The following is a 20,961-nucleotide window of genomic DNA, read 5'->3' as shown; positions in this document are numbered from 1 at the left end:
GAGTTCCACATTTTGGGTGCGTTTCCAGCAAAGGATCGTGCAGTGGTTTTTTGTTTGCGTGTTTTTAAAGGGCTGTAGAGAGTTGGAGCTTCTGAGGTTCCTTGTCTGGCCGGCCTTTTTGAGTTTGGAAGCCAGGTATTCCGGTTTCCCTGTGTGGAGGGCTTTGTGCGCGAGACAGGTAGTTCTGAAGCTGGCACGCATCTCTACTGGGAGCCATTTTAGTTCTTTGAGTGCAGGTGCAATGTGCTCAAATTTCCTGACTCCGGTGTCCATTCTGGCTTCTGCGTTTAGAGTGGTTTTTAGGGGGGGCTAGGTGGGATTTCGTTGTACCAGTGAGGATAGCATTTCCATAATCGAGTCTGGATATCACCAGGGACTGGGTTGCTTTTTTGAGGTCTTTGTGGCATGAAGGGTTTTATTTTGTTGAGAAGCTTCAGATTAAGGAAGGGACTTTTCGCGCAGTTCTTGATGTGTCTGTCCATGTCCAGTTTAGGGTCTAGGGTGATTCCTAATGATTTTATCGAGTTGGCCGGGGTGAGATTACCATTGGGAGCATAGAGTGCTTTGATCCATTCTATGGTTTGGGGATTTTCTTCTTTGTTGGAGATGAGGAGTATTTTGGTTTTGTCTTGGTTGAGTTAGAGGTGGTTTATGGCTAGCCAATGTTGGACTTCTTTGAGAGTGGCTGTTCAGTCTCTGAATATCTTCAAAGGAGGAGGTTTTTGGATAGATCTGGGTGTCGTCTGCATAGAGTGGAAGGCGATGTTGGCTTTTTTAAGTATGGAGGTGAGGGGTTCCATATAAATGTTGAACAGTTGAGGGGAGAGCACTGATCCTTGTGGGACACCTCTGTTGACGGGGTGTGAGTTGGATGTGAAGGATTTGAGTTTTATTTTTTAGGAGCGGTTTTGTAAGAAGGAGAACTATTGTAGGACCACCTCGTCAGCACCTGCTCTGTATTGCAGAGCCTTGATGAGTAGATTGTGATCCACCATGTCAGAGGCTGCCGATAAGTCCAGGAGGATGAGATTTGTGCATGTCGTCCATGATGTTTAGGATCGCGGTATCTGTGCTGTAGCCTTTTCGGAATCCTGATTGGTGGGGATCTAGAAGTTGAGGCTGTAAATGTGCTGAGTTAGTTGTGAAAAAGTATTTTAGCAAGGAGGGGGAGGTTGGAACACACAACATGTTACCGGCTTATTAGACCTCAAAATTAGGTTCATGGGCCACTGACTGCCAGTAAGGGAAGCTATGACACACCTAAATTGATTGGGATCAGCAGAGGACAATGTACGGTTTGTAGAAGTCTATTAATTACAATTAATTAATAAAAAGGGAGGTGATTTACAAACTTGGAATTAAACTTTTCAGACATTTACAAAAATAAACAGTGGTGCTGGGTGAAGGGGGTGACTCTTTAAAGGCCATAACCAGCTCCCAGTAACTGCTAAGGATAAAGTTTATGTCCAGTGCCTTCTGATCTCTAACTAGACTATGAGATCTAATTGGTAGGCCACTGCAGAGAGATTCTATCACATCTGCTCTATGGCGATGCGAGTAACCCACAGCTTGTCATGGAACCATATCAGACGACAAGCATTGAAAATGCAATAGGTCTCGCATCTGCTTGAGTTAGAGTTATTGGCATTGTAAATTATAATGTCTTTTACCCATGTCTTCTGGAGGATATGTATGTGGTATGTAGTGGAACTTTGAGAGTTGGGTTGAAATTGTTAGTTGTAGAATTGCGTGGCATGGATTTTGTGGTTTGGAGTGGATTTGTGTGGTGGAATTATGTGGACAAAAGGACCACTTAGCAAAAGTTAAAACAATTGGAACAATGAAAAACATTTTTTTTTACATTAAAACACATAGGATTCAATATTGACCAGCAAAATTGATACAAAGAGACAGACAACAGTAAGACATCAACTCGTACAGTACTAAGCGTATATTCAAACTCTATCTGACACCAATGTTTTGTGCACAATGATATAATGTATCAACAAAGGTATCCGAGTCAAGAATTATACTGGAGAATGCGTCAACGCGTTTCGGTGGTTGTTCTCAATTCTATCCACCTTTGTCAAGACTACAAGTTCTATCTGTCGTAATTCTGGGGTCAATACAATCTCCCTTTGAATCCACTTTTGAGTAAAATCAAATTTTCCTTTTTAAGAGGATATGTATTCTGGGTCATGAAATGGTGGCTTCATATTTCCATAATACGACTGCGTCTCCTGGTTAAGCTACCGGTTAAGTATCCTGATATAGGAGCGCTGAACGTAAGCAATGTTCGGAGTTAAGCCTTGTCGGGTACTTTCATTTTCATTTAAAACAGGGAACCAGGGGCGCTTAAGTCATGTCCTCGTGGTGGAAACGATCGTTTCACTCTTTGACTGCGAAGGACTGCCTGCTTCTCTGGTTCCGTGGCGTGTGTACAAAGTTTATGAATGTAACTTTTTGCTCAAGGGAATTTCTTCTTTCTACTGGTTGAATTAATGTGGTTTAGATTGGAATGTGTGGAGTTGATTTGTGTGACATGTAACTGTGTGGATAGCTTTGGCGTTTTCTGAGGAAACACACTGCCTACGCTCGACCTAAAAAACCATCGGTAGCAGAACAACTCGGCCTTCTGTTTTCAATTACTCAGAGGGGACAGAGCGTGCCACAGCAAAGTTCATGGTACCAAGTTGATGTTACAAAAACCTGGAGGGGAACGACGCCCCAAATCCAGATGCACAGCTTAATCTTCCTTGCATAACAAAGATGCCACAAAATTCACCATGTTTGACAAAGTTTTAAGGAAACTGTATTTGGCCTGTGCTCCTGAGCCTTGATCGAAGTGACGTTTTAGTTGCAAGAACCAGTTAGGAGGCAGAAAATAAAAGCAAAAGTGACAAAATCTTTTGTTTGGGATCTGTTTGCTGCTCCTGTGTCGGTACCGAAGCCTTCGGTTCCGAAAGGTGCCTTTGTTTTCGATCGTCAATGTTCGGTGTTTTCGGCACCGAATGTTTGCTCGATTCCGATTTTTTCGGTGTCGAGTGAGTCTTCGACGCCGAATCATGTTTCTGTTTCGACATGGAATGTTTCGATACCGAGCTTTCCCTTGCCTGGAGCTTCGGCGTCGAAGTCGATGTCGACCTCTTCTCGGATCCGACATGGTGGGAGACCAAGAGTTTCGGTTTTAGTTTCGGTTTCGTTGCCGGGCCCGAAGGCGGGGCGTCGGAAACTCTTTTCTGCGGTTTGACCGGGCTCGAAGGCGGGGTCGTTACCACACGGGGTCGGTTTTTTGGCAAGGGGACGTCGTCACTCACGGTTTGTTGCATGTCGAGTTCTTCGACATCCGACTCGTCCCCTTCCGACCCCAACTGATCTTCATGATTCTCTTCTTCATCGAGGTGCTGGTCTTCGAACAGCTCCGGGATCGCCTACGACTGCATTCTGGAGACCTCGTGTCTTCGAGCTCGACGATTTCTAATCGTCGACTTGGAGGAGAATGCTGCGCAGGCTTCGCAGTCCCTGGATTCGTGTTCAGGCGATAGGCAGAGGTTGCACACCTCATGTAGGTCCTTGTGTGGGAACTTAGCACCACACGTTGGACATTTCTTGAATGGAGTCCTGTCCATGGACTCCGGGCTTGACTACGTCGAGAAAGGCCTTCTGTTAGTCGACGTAGATCACAGTTTTTCTTCGATGTTGGAGTCGAAACGCGTTGGGATGGAAATGAAATCGCGTTCGATAACAATACCGTCGAATTGGAAAGGGAATACGCGCCGATAAGTCACTTCTTTTCGAAGTCGATCTGGAGCGTCTCAATCCTCATCCGAACCCGATGGCGGAAAAAAACAATCTAAGGATGGAGCCGATGCCCATGCGCACTACCAACCAAAGGAGGAGTCACCAGGCTACAAAAGACTCTCCAAGAGAAAAACAAAGTGCAATCATCCGAGCCCAACACCAGATGGCGATCTATTCATAATGTACCATCTGCAGCCCATATGCCTCGAACATATATATGTATATAAAAAAGCAGAAGGCCAGATCAATGGCAAAAATAAAAAGAGTAACAAAACAACCATGGATTCAAACTGAGGACCCACTGATCCAATAGCACTAAGACAATGCCAAGAAACCTTGGAGAGGTCCATCTTGCATCTATGGTACTCCCTTCCGATAAACACAAATAAAGTGAATTTAAAAAGAACGACAACTCTCGGTGCCGAGGGCAGGGGTACATGGCCCAGCCATGAAATGCTCTTAAACCTGCTGTGTGTGGCCAAAGTAAAGTGACGCAGCTTCTGGGGCCACAGGGGCTGATTGTAGTACATAGCCAAGGATCACCTCATGTTCTCAAAGCCTGGTGAAGATTGTGCTGGTTGAGGCATACGTCTGGTGCGGTAATAACTAAAAACCTCCAGTGGACACATACACTCAGTCTTCATACATGGAGATATATAACTTACCGTATACATGAGAATCCTAAAGCAAAGATAAACTTAACATGTTTGATCATGTCAGAATCCTTCCTCCAATTGTGGGGTAAATGTAAACACCCCAAAAAAAACAATAAATCACACTGTTGCAGGGTCAAAAGATCTCATTAACAATTCTAAGAAAAAGAGAACATCACACAATCATTATAAGTTTCTGTGAAAAAAATATTCATCTAAAAAATACTTTCTCCAAGCAGAAAGGTTTCATTCCCACCCCTCCCTCAATACAAAGAAAAAAAAATGCACTGTTATCATACAAAGTATTTCTTTCTTTAAGTGCATCTGTCCATTTAACAGAAAGAAACGCTGGCTGCAAGACGGTAGAATAGAGGGCTTACCAGTGGGCAGTGGAAATGGACAAATTAACAGACTACAAAAAATAAGGCGGCTTTTATGCGACATGTTGAAAAGAATTGGCGACTACACGGCAGTAGAGGGGTGAGTAAGTTACTGTGGAGTGCGAGGAGTTGTTTCCCCACGGGCAAAGCATTATTATTGACGACCGCCATTAACATGTAGGGTGTATATACATTTACTGCAGGTTCTAATGGACGGCTGAGGGACGCCTATCCCGAGGCTAGGACAGAAGGACAGCCTATCACTTCATGTAACGCTAGCTCATGTGTGACAGGCCTGACCTACATTTCTCCCATTTTCCTGGTTTCCAGTAGCTTCTCGCTCATTGAAGAGGCTATTTTTTTCGACCTGCATGAATAGAAGGCAGCCAGACTGCAGGGATAATGCGCTTTGCTGCAAAATATTTATTCAAACATATTCATATATTAGAGAAAACTTAGCCTAAACAAACATTTTAAAAACATGGCCTAAAGTATAAAACCCAAAAATATACATAGATAATTTCGAGCACGTAACAATCAAACCATCGTTCCTCCTTCTGAAATATGGAGCACACTGACGTGAAAGATACAATTTAGTTCGACACATTTATCACAGTTTGGTCAAGCCTGTCAAGAATACAAGAGCAAATGTGACGTCTGTGGCTCTCACTGTATTTGGGCCATACGACTGTCTTTCTATATACACTGGTTTGCCTTTGCCTCCTTAACATTATACAGAACCGTAACATTTAGTTAATGCGGACGACTAACCTAATGACAACCATTATGGTTGGTGTGGCATTATCCAAGTGTTCTGTTGCCTATAATGAAAGTAGAACATCCTTGGAATGAAATCAAAATATGTTATCAATATTAATGATAAAGGGAGCAGCACAGTTTTCCTAACAATAGGCACACAATAACATTACTGGCGCTGACAAATAGCATAATGCACGCGAGATTAAAAACAATAATGCCTCCGTCAGTTTGCTAGCAAAAAAAGCAATTAAACTCAAATCACGGATCACACAAAAGCACTTTGAAATATCTGCCAAGCGCTCTTACGCCCTGTGCTCGAAAAGCTGCTTCCGCCGCAGAACGCGCAGACAGAGACCTACCACGCTGCTGCAGGTCATAGTCTTTTTTTCTCTCTTCATTCCCTAGAATTTTCCACGCCTGATCAATTTCGATGAACCTCTGCACGCGCTCCTTCAGTTCTCCTGCTGGCACATCTGCACTCTGTTTGTCTGGATGATACTGTCAATCAAACGGGAGAGAGAATAAAAGTTAAGAAGGGGGGGGGGGGGGGTGGACAAAAATCGATAGTACATCTTAAATGTATCGAAGAGGAGATGGTGTGAACCTAGGTGTCATGGAAGAGGGACAGCAGTGTCGGGACCAGGAGATTACAGGCATGGTAATTAGACCGTTGAAGTTCAGAGGGAAAGCACAGGTGGCAGGTCTGCCACAATAAGCAGAAGTGCATTTTAAGGAAAATTCCCTCATGAAATGTTGTGGGTGATTGACAGAGAGAGGGTGACTAATACACGCGCAAATATGTAACAGTACAGGAATACGGGATGGAGAAAAAGGAATGTGTGTTGATGATGCGAGTCCTCATGGAAATCAGTACAACCATACTTTCCACAAGGAAACGCGAGCCACTGACAGGAACTGATGGCTTGAAAAGGGCGCTGGATGTCACAACCTTTACGACTAGAAACTGGGGCGTCCAAAGTTCAGATGTATAATTTGCAGTAGATGTATTACTATTTTTGGAGCTGTACCTTAACATCTTTAATGTTTTCTAGTTCAGAGGCTCAACAGCCCTTTCATATTCGGCGTTTGAAGCCACGGATCACTGGCTCTATAATTTGTGTCATAATAGTTAGGAAATGGTTATTTCAGGAAAGAGCTGAAAGATAAACCCGAAGAGGCCAAAATCGTTTGAACTGCAATCCCAATTTCTTGTGTTTCCGCGGCTGACATTAAAAAAGCATTCTGCTTATTGAACCAATATCGATGGACCGTGATGGGGCAGGACAGGCTTTGCTCTCAAGTCTGCTGTGTGTCTATGTTTCCACAATCAGACCTAGAGAACAACTTGTGAAACTGGCTTGGCCTTTTGAGGCTTCTTTGTATTTACGTACGGGAGCCTCAATTTAAGGCTTAAAATGTCTGGCTGTCAGAAAGCGCCCAAACCCCAGAGCAATGAGCACAGCAGACACCGCACACAGTAGGAAAACAACACACTATAAAATGATTTGCAATCCCACAGAGTTTATTATAGCTATTATTATAGGATCTCCTGGTGCCCTACTGCACACTGGTGGTAAAGGCGATCAATCAACTACTTTCACTCTCTCTGGTTTGATCTAATAAACATTGGCATTTTTAATAGTCTGCCTTCACCGTTCAGCAAGGTATGGAGCATTCTAGTCTGTGTGTGAATAAAATTTATGGCTCCAAGCTATTTCTGAAAATATGTTTTATAAGGAAAGGCTATAAGCTTTGAAGGTTTTTAACATGGAAAATTAATACCAAGGAAAGTCTTTCTTTCAAAAAGTTTTTCAAAATAAAACCTGCCATCTGCCAAACGTCATGCAGTCAGCCAATTAACAACTCATATGTAGTGGGTGAGGGCAGTTATCTGCAAGATACCTACTACACTACAGCCCCTTTCTATCTAAAGTCTAGGATCTAGCTCACAAGTATACCTTTTTAAAAGAGATATTTCAAAGCAAAGCATAACATATAAATACACATATCATTCGCACAAAATTGAGGAAAGCAATTTACACTGCTACTTTTTTTTTATTGACGTCCCTCTCTCTCTATGAACATGCATTAGAAACCCACAACCATTGCCCAATATTAAAAATTGCCAGTGAGATTATCCAACTTGAATGATAACCGATAAGGCAGAAAAGAGCTACTGTTGTATGTGCATTAAATCAAAAAACTAGGCTTAACATCTAGCCTCTGGCAAGTGAGGAGTGGCGAAAATTGGCCCAGGAACGTCAGTCCAAGCCAAGATTTTAGGTTTGGTACTAACTATGCAAAGTAGTGGTTCTCAACCTTTTGATTCTGTGGACTCACACTTAATCAATACTGGAACACTTGGACCTTCACTGATTTATTATTGGAATCCGGGGAACCCAATAAGACATTACTGGAAGTCAGAGACCTCTGCATTTTCAATTATTTGAATCGCAAAACCATACACAAAATAATAAAGAAACAACCATCCATAAAACAAATACACAAATGATGAAACATTTTTAATTTGCAAACAAATATAAAAAAAATAATAGGAAGGTTGGAGCTTTTCTAAATCCAATAGAGGCCCCTCATTGTCCATACTATATTCTGCTTGATGCACTTGCACTGCTCCCACGAATACATCTGGAGACACCAATTTAATTTCTAGCCTCCAATTTCAAATTCCTTCACATTTACAAATGTTAACATTTTCAATTGTTCATTTTGCTTCTGTATTTATATACACTATTTTAATCGGTTAATATTTAATTTTCTAAACAGTAGCAGACCCCATGGGCAGGATTCCCAGTCCCAGGGGCCTCAAACCACAGGTTAAGAACCACTGATGTCCATTCTTAGTCATCATACAACAAATTATGAGAATATCCAGAACACATGGCATGGATCTGGCCCTCTTGGACCTATGTTGGACACCTCATGTATAAATCATGACACTAGATATATGATTATGATATAGTCACATTCATTTTAGTTTGTGTTTTTGTTTCATTAGTAATATAATAAAGCGCTATGAGCGAAAAGTAAAAAAAATAAAAAAATAAATCAACCCTGCAATCATTGGCTACAACTTATTTCCCCTTCATTTCCGAACAGAGGTCAACTAATGTGCATTGTAAAATATTTTGTGCTACATAAACCTGGCTTTCTAAATCATTTCTTGAAACTATACTACCATGTGAAAAGTATATCCTCACAGCAATGGAATTACTTTCAAAATTATGCATTGAAACTGCTGGGTTCTGTTGAGCCATGGAGAAGAAGAGAACGACTAACTTGGCCCCAGCCCTACCAGCCTGTCTCCTCCCCAAGCGACCCTGCTTCAAGAAACCAGTGAGGCCCGTAGCCAGCAACCTCAAGAATCCCAAAGGACCTGTGCTGTCTTTGACAAAGACTCCTGTCTCCTGTGGACACCGGATTTGTCCAGCAAAGAAACCAACTCCAGCCTCCGGATCCGCAACACTGCACCACTCTGCACCTGATGCCCTCGGCCAGAGTTTGACTGACTCGCCTCTCCTGTGAAGTCTCCCAGGCGATACTGATCTCGTCTGCATTGGTGGATGATCTCTCCAGGACCTCCATCAATGCCTGTAGCCTCTGTTCGAAGGGTCCCCCATCCGCAACCAGAACCGGCTGGGAAAACCAGACACCAGAAGGCACCCCTGCACCCTTCTCTCTGACCTTGGGGAGCCCAGCAGATGGTGCCCAGGTGTCCCCCAGCTATCCAACTTACCTGACCCGCCATTGGTTGCCTTCATCCAGTCTCCTGGTCCAAGTCTGCAGCCTCCTTCCAAAACCAACGATCTCCATTGAAAAGCAATGGCACCAGATGCTGATTTGCATCCTGCAACCGGCCACCCCTGTACTGTTGGTGGTGTAGCTCTGGTGCTGCTTCGGGGTCCCACCTGTGCTCATTTCAACTCCCAGGGCATTTGCCCTAAGACTGTGGGTAGCTACATGCAAACCTGGTCTCTTCGAGGTAGCCCGCTGGCTCCAATGGTAACATTGGGCCGAGTGACCTCTGCACCCGGCCACCCCAGCACCCCTGGTGGTGCAATACCTACCTAGTATTGAATCTTGCCCTGTGTTGTCCTAAACCTCCAAAGTCTGGGGAAGTAAGTTGAGCACTTACCTGCAAACTGTATAACATTGCTTTCCTCCATAAGATTGCATTGTAAGTTTCTAACCTTTTCACAGCAAAATACATACAACTCCATTTGATTGGCAGTTACAGAAAGCATTTTTAATACTGTAAAGTATACAACTGCATTTACAAAAGATTACTGTATTCTTTGTTATGTTAAAAATTTCTTTTAAAGCGCTCATATAACGATTAGTTTCTTGGCGCTAAACTTAACTAATTAAATGAGGTCCCAGCAAAAAATGTTGTCAACTAGTCTAATTATAGGTTTGGATAAATAGCCAGGTCTTCGGAAGTCTACGGAATCTCACAAATTCAGAGCAGGTTCTAATGTCTAACGGAAGAGTATTCCAGAAGCTGGGGGCTATTACGCAAACCTGCACCCGCCTATTCAATTTCGTTTATAGAAGGGGATGGTTAAAAGGTTCTTATGGGCAGAACGTAAGCTCCGTGCAGGTAGATATTTCTGGACAAGTCTGAATATAAATTCAGGGCTAGCACCATGCAAAGCTTTAAATATGAGGCAACTAACTTTAAACGCACATCTTTGCAAGATGGGGAGCCTGTGTAGCTCTTTCATAGTGGGCGAGATGTGTTCCCATCTAGGCTGATGGGAGATCAGCCTTGCTATCTGGTTCTGAACCATCTGCAGTTTTTTTGTAAGATAGAGGGGAATGCCAAAGTAAAGAGAATTGGCATAATCCAGTTGAGATATCACCATTGCTAGAACCACCTGGATTAAGGCTTCCCAAGTGATTAATCTCCTAATCTTCCTGATCTTCCTCAGTTGGAAGAAACAAGTGGAGGCCACAGCTCCTATCTGAGATTTCATAGTAAGATCGCTATTGATGATCACTCCCAGACTTTTAGCTGAGAAAGAAGGGTTAGAAGGGGGGCCGAGGTCCACCTATCAGAATCATTTCTGTTTTATCTGGGTTCAGTTTTAACTGATTGTTGTTCATCCAGTCACATATGTGTAATATTGTTGACTAGAACTCAGAAAACGGATCAGATGAATTATTAATTGAAAACAACAGTTGCAGATCATCCGCATAGTTATATGTACATACCTTCCTATTTTTCAAGGAGTGAAGTAAGGGAAGAAGGTAAAGATTGAATAGGTGAGGGGAAAATGAGGAACCCTGTGTCACTCCACATGTCGTTGCCATTTTAGGTGAAGAAAATTGTGAAAGGCGCACTGACTGGGTGAAATGACTCAACCCAATTGGATGCCATCCCTTTAACCCCTTCGACGCTCATGACGAGCTCAGCTCGTCATGAGGTACACCTCTCCTACACTCATGACGAGCTGAGCTTGTCATGAACGCATAGGTTTCCGTTTGCGGTCAGCGCACCGCGGAAATCCTGCACGCAGCGATGAGGTTAATGCCAGCCATCCTGACACGGTTGAGCAGGATACCACGATTCTTAAAAAGTATTGCTAATTTTACAAACTGTACAACTTACCTCCACTAAGTGATTCTTGGTTCTAGTAATGAAATAAAAGTACCAACCTTTTATACAAACAATTGGTCTGGATTCAGTCTTTGAATGACTGACATAATTTCTTGTCCGAGTCTGTACAATAAATGCTTAACACTACCCTCTGATAAGCCTAACAGCTCAGCCCAGCTACCACTAACTTGAGAGTAAGGCATTATCTACTTTAACCTCTGCCATACTTTTGGGGACTCACTGGACTTTGTGCACACTATATCTCTTTGGTACAGTATATACCGAGCCATCTTCCTACAGCAACAAACGACATTCTTCTAGTGAGTTTATGTAAGAAGCTACAGAGTAAAATAACCCTTTCTAAAATTAACATGGGTTTACTTGGGGGTGTGTCGGGACTCTGTGTGGAAGCGGCAGAGGGGGCCTGCCCATGGCGAACTGGGGGCCTGCTGTGAGGGACGTCAGGGTACGGACAAGCAAAGCAGGCATTTAATTGACCCATAGGGATTTAGTGGGGCCTTGGTGGTGCACCCCGTTTGTAGCACATACTGGATGACCTGGGGCTTGGCCCATTTGAATATGATGAGCCCATCATTGTGATCCAGAGGCACCCCCACCATTGCTAATCTGGCTCTACCCAAGTAGAGCTGGTGGTTCGAGAAGTGTGGGAGCTCTACCAGTGGGTGGAGCAGTGGACCGGCAGCTGCACAGTCCGTCTCCCCTCTGCTCCCAGGACAAACAGTACTTGTCAGGTTCATGGTGAGCAGAGTGTTGCTGAGGTGGTACTGGGGCGCCCCCTCGACCCCACAAAAGTGCCTGGAATTTCCTTATATAGGGGCTGCATGGCAGATTGGCCCCCAGCTGGGCCCCCCATAAAACCCAACACTAAACTCTTTTGGGGATATGACAGTTTTACAATGCCCTGGTGGGATGCCCCCGCTATGATCCAGTGAACCGGAGTTCCGAAGTTAGCCATAGGCCCAGCTGGCGCCCTCAGACTTCCTAGTGAGGGGGTTCACTAATATGGACACACAGCTAACTTGCCAGGAACTGCGGAGGCACAGACGCAAGGGGTTATTGACCGATGGATGCCCCCGCCCCCCCCCCTCCCCACTCAACGAATGTTACAACATGTGTGGTGGTAGTGATGTCTCAGTGGGAGCCTTCGCTGCACTAGTTGGGATAGACAGGAAGATAACGTTATTGGAATTGGACCACTTTGTTCTGTTCCTGGAGGGACTGGCCCTCCCCTGACTTGCACCGCTGGCTGCAGAAGCCCTTGATGCCCCAGTTGGGCTGGAGGAACTGCGCACAGCACTATGTAAATGTAAATGTATTTGAGCTTATATAGCGCACAGCTACCCACAAAGGGTTTTCCGGCGCTTGCTTAGGGAACCCGTCCTGGTATTCCCCTGTGAGATAACCCCAGCAGGGTATCCACAAGGTGAAAGCCAGGCATCCCGCCGCGAGGGGCCGTTGTGGAGATTAAGCAAGCTATTGCCCAGAGTCGCAGAGTGTGAACCCGTGAGTTGAGAAGGCACCGGAGCGAGAATTATCGAGTCCGTGGAATTTTTGAGCCCAAGACCCGCCGAGGCGGGGAATTGAACCCTGGTCCAGGGCCGATCTCAGCTTCCGGGTCTGCCGCCTCTAACCCCTGAGCCAAACTTCTCCACTATGTATGTTGCCGCAAGCTAAGGCACCGGGTGGTGATGGCTTTCCGCTTGAGTTCTATCAGGCATTCTCGGCGACGGTCATGCAGGATATCTTAGAAGTCTTCTAAACAAGCTTGTGAATTTATACTACAGCCGGGACATTTCCTACATCACTCCGGACTGGCAGAGATGGCCAAACTGACCTGGCCCTCATTCCCTGTGGCACTCCTGCCCACATGTACAATTGATGTCTTATTGTCCTGTGGTGCAGGTCGGCACTTGATCACACATCTCTGTAGAGCAATGAAGGAGGACATGGTTGGCCCACTGCCCAGGGCTTGTGCAGCATGTGAATTGGACCTGGACTCTCCGTTGGATGGCAGTCCTTGGACGACCATCTGTGAACGTACTAACTTGGTGTCTTGTAATGCTCGCTTTAGGCTGGTGCACCGTAATTTCCTTCATAGGACTTGTATGAAGCCCCGACCTCACCAACAGGTCTTCACCATATATCCCTCACCCATTCAGATAGTGGCTTGCGCCGTATCACAGGTTGGACGGACTTCTTGCACGAGGCATGGAGATGACGTACAGTGCAGGACTTCTGGGAACAGGTAGTGACAGACATGCACTGGGACACACACTTATGAATTGATCGTACTCCACTACACTGTCTGCTGGGCTATGTTAAGAGACCAAAGGGTCATAACATGTCTATAAATTCTGGCCATCACCTGGGGGGCAGAGCACCATAGTAGTTAAACAGTGGCATAGGGTGGTACAGGGATGGGCACTAGCCGAAGAGGTGCACATGAAGCGGAGTCGGCAAGATGCTAAACTGGAGGATAACATCCCCACATGGAGAGATGTGTGCAACACCTGTCTAGGCCCGCGCAAAGACACAGAGTCTGCTGAGAGCAATGGCACAAGTCAAAATGTGGGTGATGATACTAGGGGAGGGGGAAGAGGTCTAGCCGCAGCAATTTGAGTGTGCTTATGCTGCCTGTCTGGTGTATGGTCTGGCAACGTTGACAGATGGAGAAAGACCACCCGAGCATCAGTTATTTGAATAAAGAACCCTTTTATCATGACCTGCTGGGTCTCATATATAATGGTGCCCTTCATGCTGCCGGTTTAAAAAAACTGAAAAATAAAGGGTTAAAAAAACATGGGTTTACTTACTAGCAGTTGTTATATAGCATGAGTCAGCCCCAAAGGGCAAGGGAGTGCTTTACATAAAGACAATTTTATACATAAAAGCAGTTTTCTTTTCTTACATAATAGCAATTTCATTTGGTTTTCTGTTATATAGACCATTTGCAAGTTGCATAGAACAAGTCTCTAATTCGTTTTGACCAAATAATTAACATGGAAACAGTTTAACATGACATGTTTTATTAACGGAAGTTCCATGAAGAGTAAGGGCATTAATATTAACAGTTTGACCCTGGTAAGGCAGAACTAAGGCTCAGAGCACAACTGGCCTGCCGGATCTATTGGTTAAGTGATGCCAGCATCTATAGTAAGGACCACCGTGAGTCATCATGTCTCCTCATTATTTGTGCACTATTCCTGCTGACCTCCAGTAAACTTCCATGCTTTAGGATGGCCATAAGCAAGCAGTCTCTAAACCTCAGGAGCCACCATCATTCCAGTGGTGTCTTGACCCTGAGCTCAGAATCTCCAGTCCAGCTGACACAGCGCTTTACCTAAGAACAAAATTCATATATTGCCTCAAACAGTAAACAAAAGAGGAACCAACATTCACAACATCTGAGCGAAAATTACTATACCAATGCAAAAAAAAAAAAAAATTGATGTTTGTGAATATATAGTAACTGTCAATATAAAAAATTTACCATGATCCAGACCATCATCTATCTCAGTTGAATCAGTAACAACTGTATTCCTCCAGATCTTGAGACCAGGCTTATTTTTTTCCAAAGAAGCCCATCTTAAGGTTAGCATGTTATGAAACAAATGCTGCGCCTATGGCAGTACCCTACTGTTGTATATAGAAATTATCTTGAATAATAATTTCTATTTGACAGTAAAGGTGGCCAGCTCAATAAGCACGTGGGTATGATTAGATTAAGATGCAGATCAATCCGATAGAAAAGAGGTCCTAATTGATTGCCATAATTTTTGATACAGTTATACAAAGAGACATACATTTAATGTGGCAATACACCAATCCTTGATTATCCGTAGACATTCCAACATTCTGGTGGCACCTCCTTTATACTAAATGTATAACGTTAAAAAGATTAAACAGGGCAATAGAAATTCATTGATGTATTTAGACACATTTTCAGTGAGGCTGACTGTAATACCGACAGTACGAATACCTGATGGTTTTTTCAGGCAAATGTAAACCCATAGTAAGAAAGTAAAGTACACGTATCATCAGGTTCTCTGGGCATAAAGTCATTCCTTCCATTTGACTGATAGCACTAATATCTACAATTTCTCTATAATTTTTCCTAATTTAGGTTGCAAGTGGGCAGTGTGATTGCTTGGTAATTTATTACAACACTTATCATCATTAAGCTGTCTGTACCTTCATGGAGATAACATTCTCTAGAAATGATCACAATATTACCTACTTTACTACTAGAAACCTATTCTGCGATTTACTCAATCCCCAAGTTCTCAGATACAAAATTGGATATATGATCTAAATTATAACTTACTGTTCGTTCTTCCTCTTTGACCAATTCATGCAACATCAGAAATAGATAAATTATTTTGGCATGCTTTCCCAGCAAAAATCTTTTTTAATTAGTGTTTATGAGTAAACAAACATACTAGCACTTTTTTGAGACGGATAACACAAGTGCGCAAAACAATGGAAAATCCCTGAAATTGGCCTCAACAGAATATAATTGTATTACATTTTAATCATGAAATCTGTGCAATAATGTACAATGTAAATGAATTGTTGTTTTTAATTGTGGTACTTTTATGAATTTTATGAAATTCGAATAAAGGTCTTTTGAACTTGAACTTTGAACTTAAACTTGAGTAAACAAACAAATAAATCCAGAATGTCGTCAGCCAATATTAGTACTTGAGCAAAACGAAAGTCACTTCTATAACACACCTTTTCATCATGTTGGAGTAGATGTTAAACTGATCATTGCAAATTCCCTTTGATTCATATCCTCCCCGTTTGTTGTCCATTCTGTGTTTGGGGAATTGAGGTTTTGTTTTTGGGGAGTTTTATATAGCGCAAACTAGTCCTGAGGATATCAGGTTTCAGAGCATTTTGCATGAGTACCACTTACGTTCCAGATGGACACATTCATATTTTTTTGTAATGCACAGGGAGATTACGTGATTTGAAGTGATCTGGGATTACATTGCCTAGTCCTTTTGTGTCCTGATTTCCACACCCTACCAATATTACTCTCATTTTCTGTACAAATACTGAGCTCGCCTGTTTTCAAAAAGATGGTCTTCATTATGTTAGGAGTCCAAATATGATGAACTTGGGATATCTGATCGCAAAAGGATCAAGTCTGTTCTACTAATTAATCACATTTGTAAATATGATCCGATTTTTGAGGAAAGTATAGATTCTACTAATCTACCACGCTTTATTACCCCTCTCACATTTTCTTTGCTTTATACTACTGATTTAATCCCATATTTTCATCAAATTAGAATTCATTTTCAAATATTTTGTGTATGGGCAAAAACATCCAATTTAGATTGTATTGTGTTGTTTTTTAAGTTAAGCTTCTGATCATCCAATTTAGCATGTTTATTTAGTGAGGAAAGTAAATAAATTAATAAATCTGAACTTTCACCAGCATTGTTTGAAAATAACAGGATGTGTAGGGCCCTCAGTATTAAATTGTTACTAACATAGTTCTGCAGGGAAGATTTCTCACACCATTTGTTTATCTATTTTAGGTTTCTCAAGCAACTTTATTAATGACGAACAAATTACTTATCTTCGGTAACGCTTTTTCTGGTGGATACAGTATCTGCCTCACCTTATGAATATCCCCTGCGCCAGCATTCCGCAGAAACTTTTTCCTAGCTCTCCATGCTGATGAGGTCGTCACAATGCCTTGGCTCCGCATGATGTCACTGGAGCCATAAGAAGACCACGTCGGCGTGATGGCGTCAGTTGCACCCATTTTGTCCGTGCCTCCGAGGCAAACAGGCGATTGACCAAAGAGACAATGTATACATAGTACACAGTATACACACAAATACACACAGTGTAAAGTGAATTAGGAAAGCAAAGAAAGCAAACATTTCCTATGAGCCTACACAAAGGCAAATACAAAATGACAATATGAAACAACCATATTAACCAATACCCCTTTTAAGGTATAAAAGGGTGGCCAACAGGGGGAGGGTGGGTCAGTGAGGAAACCACAGGCAGATACTGTATCCACCTGAAAAAGCGTTACCAAAGGTAAGTGACTTGTTCTTCTGATGGATACATCTGCCTGTGGATTCCTCACCTAATGAATAGAAACAGACAGCAGTCCTACTCCCAGAGGAGAGGGTTCACCCTTCTGTACCAAAAAGTCCTGCAAAACAGAATGCGCAAAATGGCCGTCCCTCTTCACTTTGGAATTTAAGCAGTAATGCTTTGCGAAAGTGTGGAGGGAGGCCCATGTTGCGGCCTTACAGATGTCCAACACATGAACACCGCTGGACAAGGCAGAAGTAGATGATTTAGCCCTGGTGGAGTGAGCTCTAAAACCTTCAGGAGGCTTCTTACCAGCAAGAGTGTAGCAGATCTTGATGCACAAGATGATCCATCTGGATAAAGTGCGCTTGTGCACTGCCTTGCCCTTCTTGCGTCCAACGTAGCCCACAAAGAGCTGATCATCCTGTCATAAGTCCTTTGTTCTATCCAGATAGAAACTAATTGCCCTCTTAGGATCCAATTGATGAAGCCTCTACTCCTCCTTGGAAGGGTGAGGGGGAGGATAGAAAGTAGGGAGGGTAATGACTGCCCTAGATGGAAGGGAGTTACCACCTTAGGCAGAAAAGCAGCCCTGGTCCTGAGGACCATCCTTTCAGCGTGTATGGGCAGAAACGGAGGCTTTGAACTCAAAGCCTGAAGCTCATTCACCCTCCTGGCTGAGGTGATAGCCACAAGGAAGACCGTTTTGAATGACAGCAGTCTCAAAGGACAACTATGCATAGGCTCAAAAGGGGAACCCATTAAGAAAGTTAAAACTAGATTTAAATCCCACTGGGGCATAATGAAGGGAGTGGGCGGAAACATGTTAGTAAGCCCCTTAATGAAACTTAAAACAATCGGAGATTTAAAAAGAGTCGGCTGATCAGGCAAACAAAGAAATGCTGATAAAGCTGATAAATATTCTTTAACAGCAGCCACAACACAACCCTGCTGGGCCATATGCAACGAAAAACAAAGAACATCCGAAAGATGAACTCTTAATAGAGCAATAGACCTCTCTACACACCATTTAACAAATTTAGACTACCTGTAGGAGTAGATAGACTTGGTGGATTGACGCCTGGCTGATAATATAACATCCACCAATGTCAGGAGGGAGAGAGAAAGAATTCAGGTTGCCCCGCTCAATCTCCTGGTACCAAGGTGCAGGCTCTGGAGGTGGGGGTGTAGAACCTGCCCCACCAACAGAGAGGAGGTCTACCCTGAGAGGGAGACAGAGCGGAGGGTGCAATGAAAGGTGAAGAAGGTCCGTGTACCACACCTTTCTTGGCCAATCCGGGGCGATCAATATAACTTGGGCCCGGTCTTGGCAAATCTTACTCAGAACCCAAAGAATCAAGGGTATGGGAGGAAATGCGTAAAGGAGTTGTGAGCTCCAACTCAACTGAAACGTGTCCCCTAACGCCCCCTACATCGGAAACTGGAGACTGCAGAATGACGGGCAGTGCGCATTCTTGAGAGTAGCAAACCGGTCCACCCGAGGAGTCCCCCACGTATGGAAGATGTGTCGAACTACCTCCGGATGAAGCCTCCACTCGTGGTCGGCAGAGAACGGTCTACTGAGACTCTCCGCACACACGCTCAACACCCTGACCAGATGATTTGCCATCAAGCAAATCCGATGTTCCTGAGCCCAGGACAAGAGTCGCAACGAATCTCTGTAGAGACAGTACAAACCTACTCCTCCCTGCTTGTTGACGTACCGCATCGCGTTAGTGTTGTCTGTCAGGACTTGAACCGGCTGACCACGAAGGGAAGGGAGAAAGGCCTTGAGTGCCAAACGAATCGCCCGCAATTCCAGAAGATTGATATGAAGCAATCTTTCCTCTGGAGACCGAAGACCCTTGAGCTCCAGATCCCCCAGATGAGCACACCACCCTAGGGTAGAGGCATCCGTTATCACTGTGGCCACCGATGGAGGAAGATGAAAGGGCTTTCCTTGAGACAGATTGCCCGCCACGCTCCACCAAGACAGATCAGCTGCAGCATCTCTGGAGATCCTGACTGACTGCCTGAGATCTCGGTTGTGCTGATACCACTGCCTGCTGAGACACCATTGGAGCACCCTTATGTGCCAGCGTGCATGGTTGACCAACAGAATGCAGAAAGCGAACAGACCGAGCAGGCGAAGGACCTTCCGAACCGGAACAACCGCTCCATTGTAAAAAAAGGGAATAATTTCCTGAATGTCGAGAATCCTTTGCAGAGGTGGGAAAGCGCGACACACAGTGGTATCCAGTACTGCCCCTATGAACAGGTTGCACTGCGAGGGCACCAGTTTAGACTTGGGCACATTTATAGAAAAAACCAACAGCTGAGTTGTTACCTGCAGATGACGACGAACCATCTCTGGTGACTCTGCCTTCAGTAGCAAGTAGTCCAGGTAGGGGAAAATCAGGATCCCTGACCTCCTGAGATGGGCAGCCACCACAGCCATCTCCTTGGTGAAGAGTCTAGGTGCAGTAGTAAGACCAAATGGAAGGACCGCAAACTGGAAGTGTTGCGAACCAACTGTAAACCCGAGATACTTCCTGTGCGACTTCAGGAAAGATTGGAATGTGAAAATACGCATCCTGCAAGTCGATGGACACCATCCAGTCCTCTTGTTGCAGCAACTGAAGAACCTGCGCTTGGGTGAGCATCTTGAAGCTCTCCTGCTTCAGAAACAGATTTAAGATCCTGAGGTCCAGGATAGGGCGTAACCTGCCATCCTTCTTGGGAATCAGGAAATACCGGGAGTAGCATCCCTGACCCTTTCCTACTTCGGAACCACCTCTATTGCACCTTTTTGTAACAGGACAAGAACCCCCTTCTGAAGGAGAAGTAAATGATCCTCCGTGTAAAACCTTTGGCAAGGAGGATAAGGATGAGGGAATCCCCTGAAGGGAAAGGCGTACCCATTTAATACCAGATCCAAAACCCAAAGGTCCGTAGTGATCAATTTCCAATCCTGTAGGAAATGAGTAAGCCGGCCTCCCATGGGACCTGAATGATCCAGGATGGCAAATCTAGAGCTGTTCTTCTGCATTACCAGGAGGGGTTGGGGAGGTAGAGAAGGAGGAGGAAGAAGGCTGACGTCCGGCTCCATGAAGGCGACCTCTGCCCTTACCCCATAGGATGTATGTTCTCAGGCCAGGACGCTCCCCCACCGCCCCAGCGCTCCCTGCTGGTGCTGTGTCCTCTGTCTGCTGCCCCTCGCTGCTTCTGGGAGTTCGAGGCCCTCCTCCACCCGCAGGCTCCGGCCTGCGCTTCATCCCTGGTGGCCGGTAAGTATTCGGTCTGATCTGCTGCCTGTTTCCCGTATTTATATTATATTTGTTGCCTGTTTTCTCTGGGCGCTGCTTCAGAGACTGTTTCCCGTTTTTGTATTGTATTTATCTCCGGTTTTCTCTGTGCGCTGCTTTACTGACTGTTTCCCGTATTTGTATTGTTGCCTCTTTTCTCTGTGCGCTGCTTTAGTGACTGCTGCCTGTATTTGTTGCCTGTTTTTCTGTGCGCTGCTTAAATAACTGTTGCCTGTGTTTTGATGCCCGTTTCCTTCTGCTGTGCCTTCAGTTCTTCGCCGCCCCGCTCCCCGCACTCCCCGCATTCCTTTCCCGCCGCTACGTCCCCTGCGGCCCCACCCCCCTCCTCTCCCATTCGCTCC

General features: G+C 44.4%; 1 protein-coding gene across 3 annotated transcripts in view; it reads right to left on the bottom strand.

Moving 5' to 3' along the window:
* DNAJC24 (DnaJ heat shock protein family (Hsp40) member C24) overlaps positions 1-20,961 on the bottom strand; it is a 369,076-nt gene that overhangs the window by 89,595 nt on the left and 258,520 nt on the right. For all 3 annotated transcript variants that reach the window (XM_086955819.1, XM_086955818.1, XM_086955820.1), the window contains one exon: positions 5,953-6,091. In XM_086955819.1, the coding sequence (XP_086811945.1) occupies positions 5,953-6,091 (139 nt within the window). The remainder of the gene's footprint in view (positions 1-5,952; positions 6,092-20,961) is intronic.

This window comes from Lissotriton vulgaris, chromosome 2_1, assembly GCF_964263255.1.
Source record: "Lissotriton vulgaris chromosome 2_1, aLisVul1.2, whole genome shotgun sequence".
Classification (NCBI taxonomy): Eukaryota; Metazoa; Chordata; class Amphibia; order Caudata; family Salamandridae; genus Lissotriton; species Lissotriton vulgaris.
The sequence above is the reverse complement of the archived record's forward strand: the minus strand, read 5'-3'. Positions and strand labels throughout refer to the sequence as shown.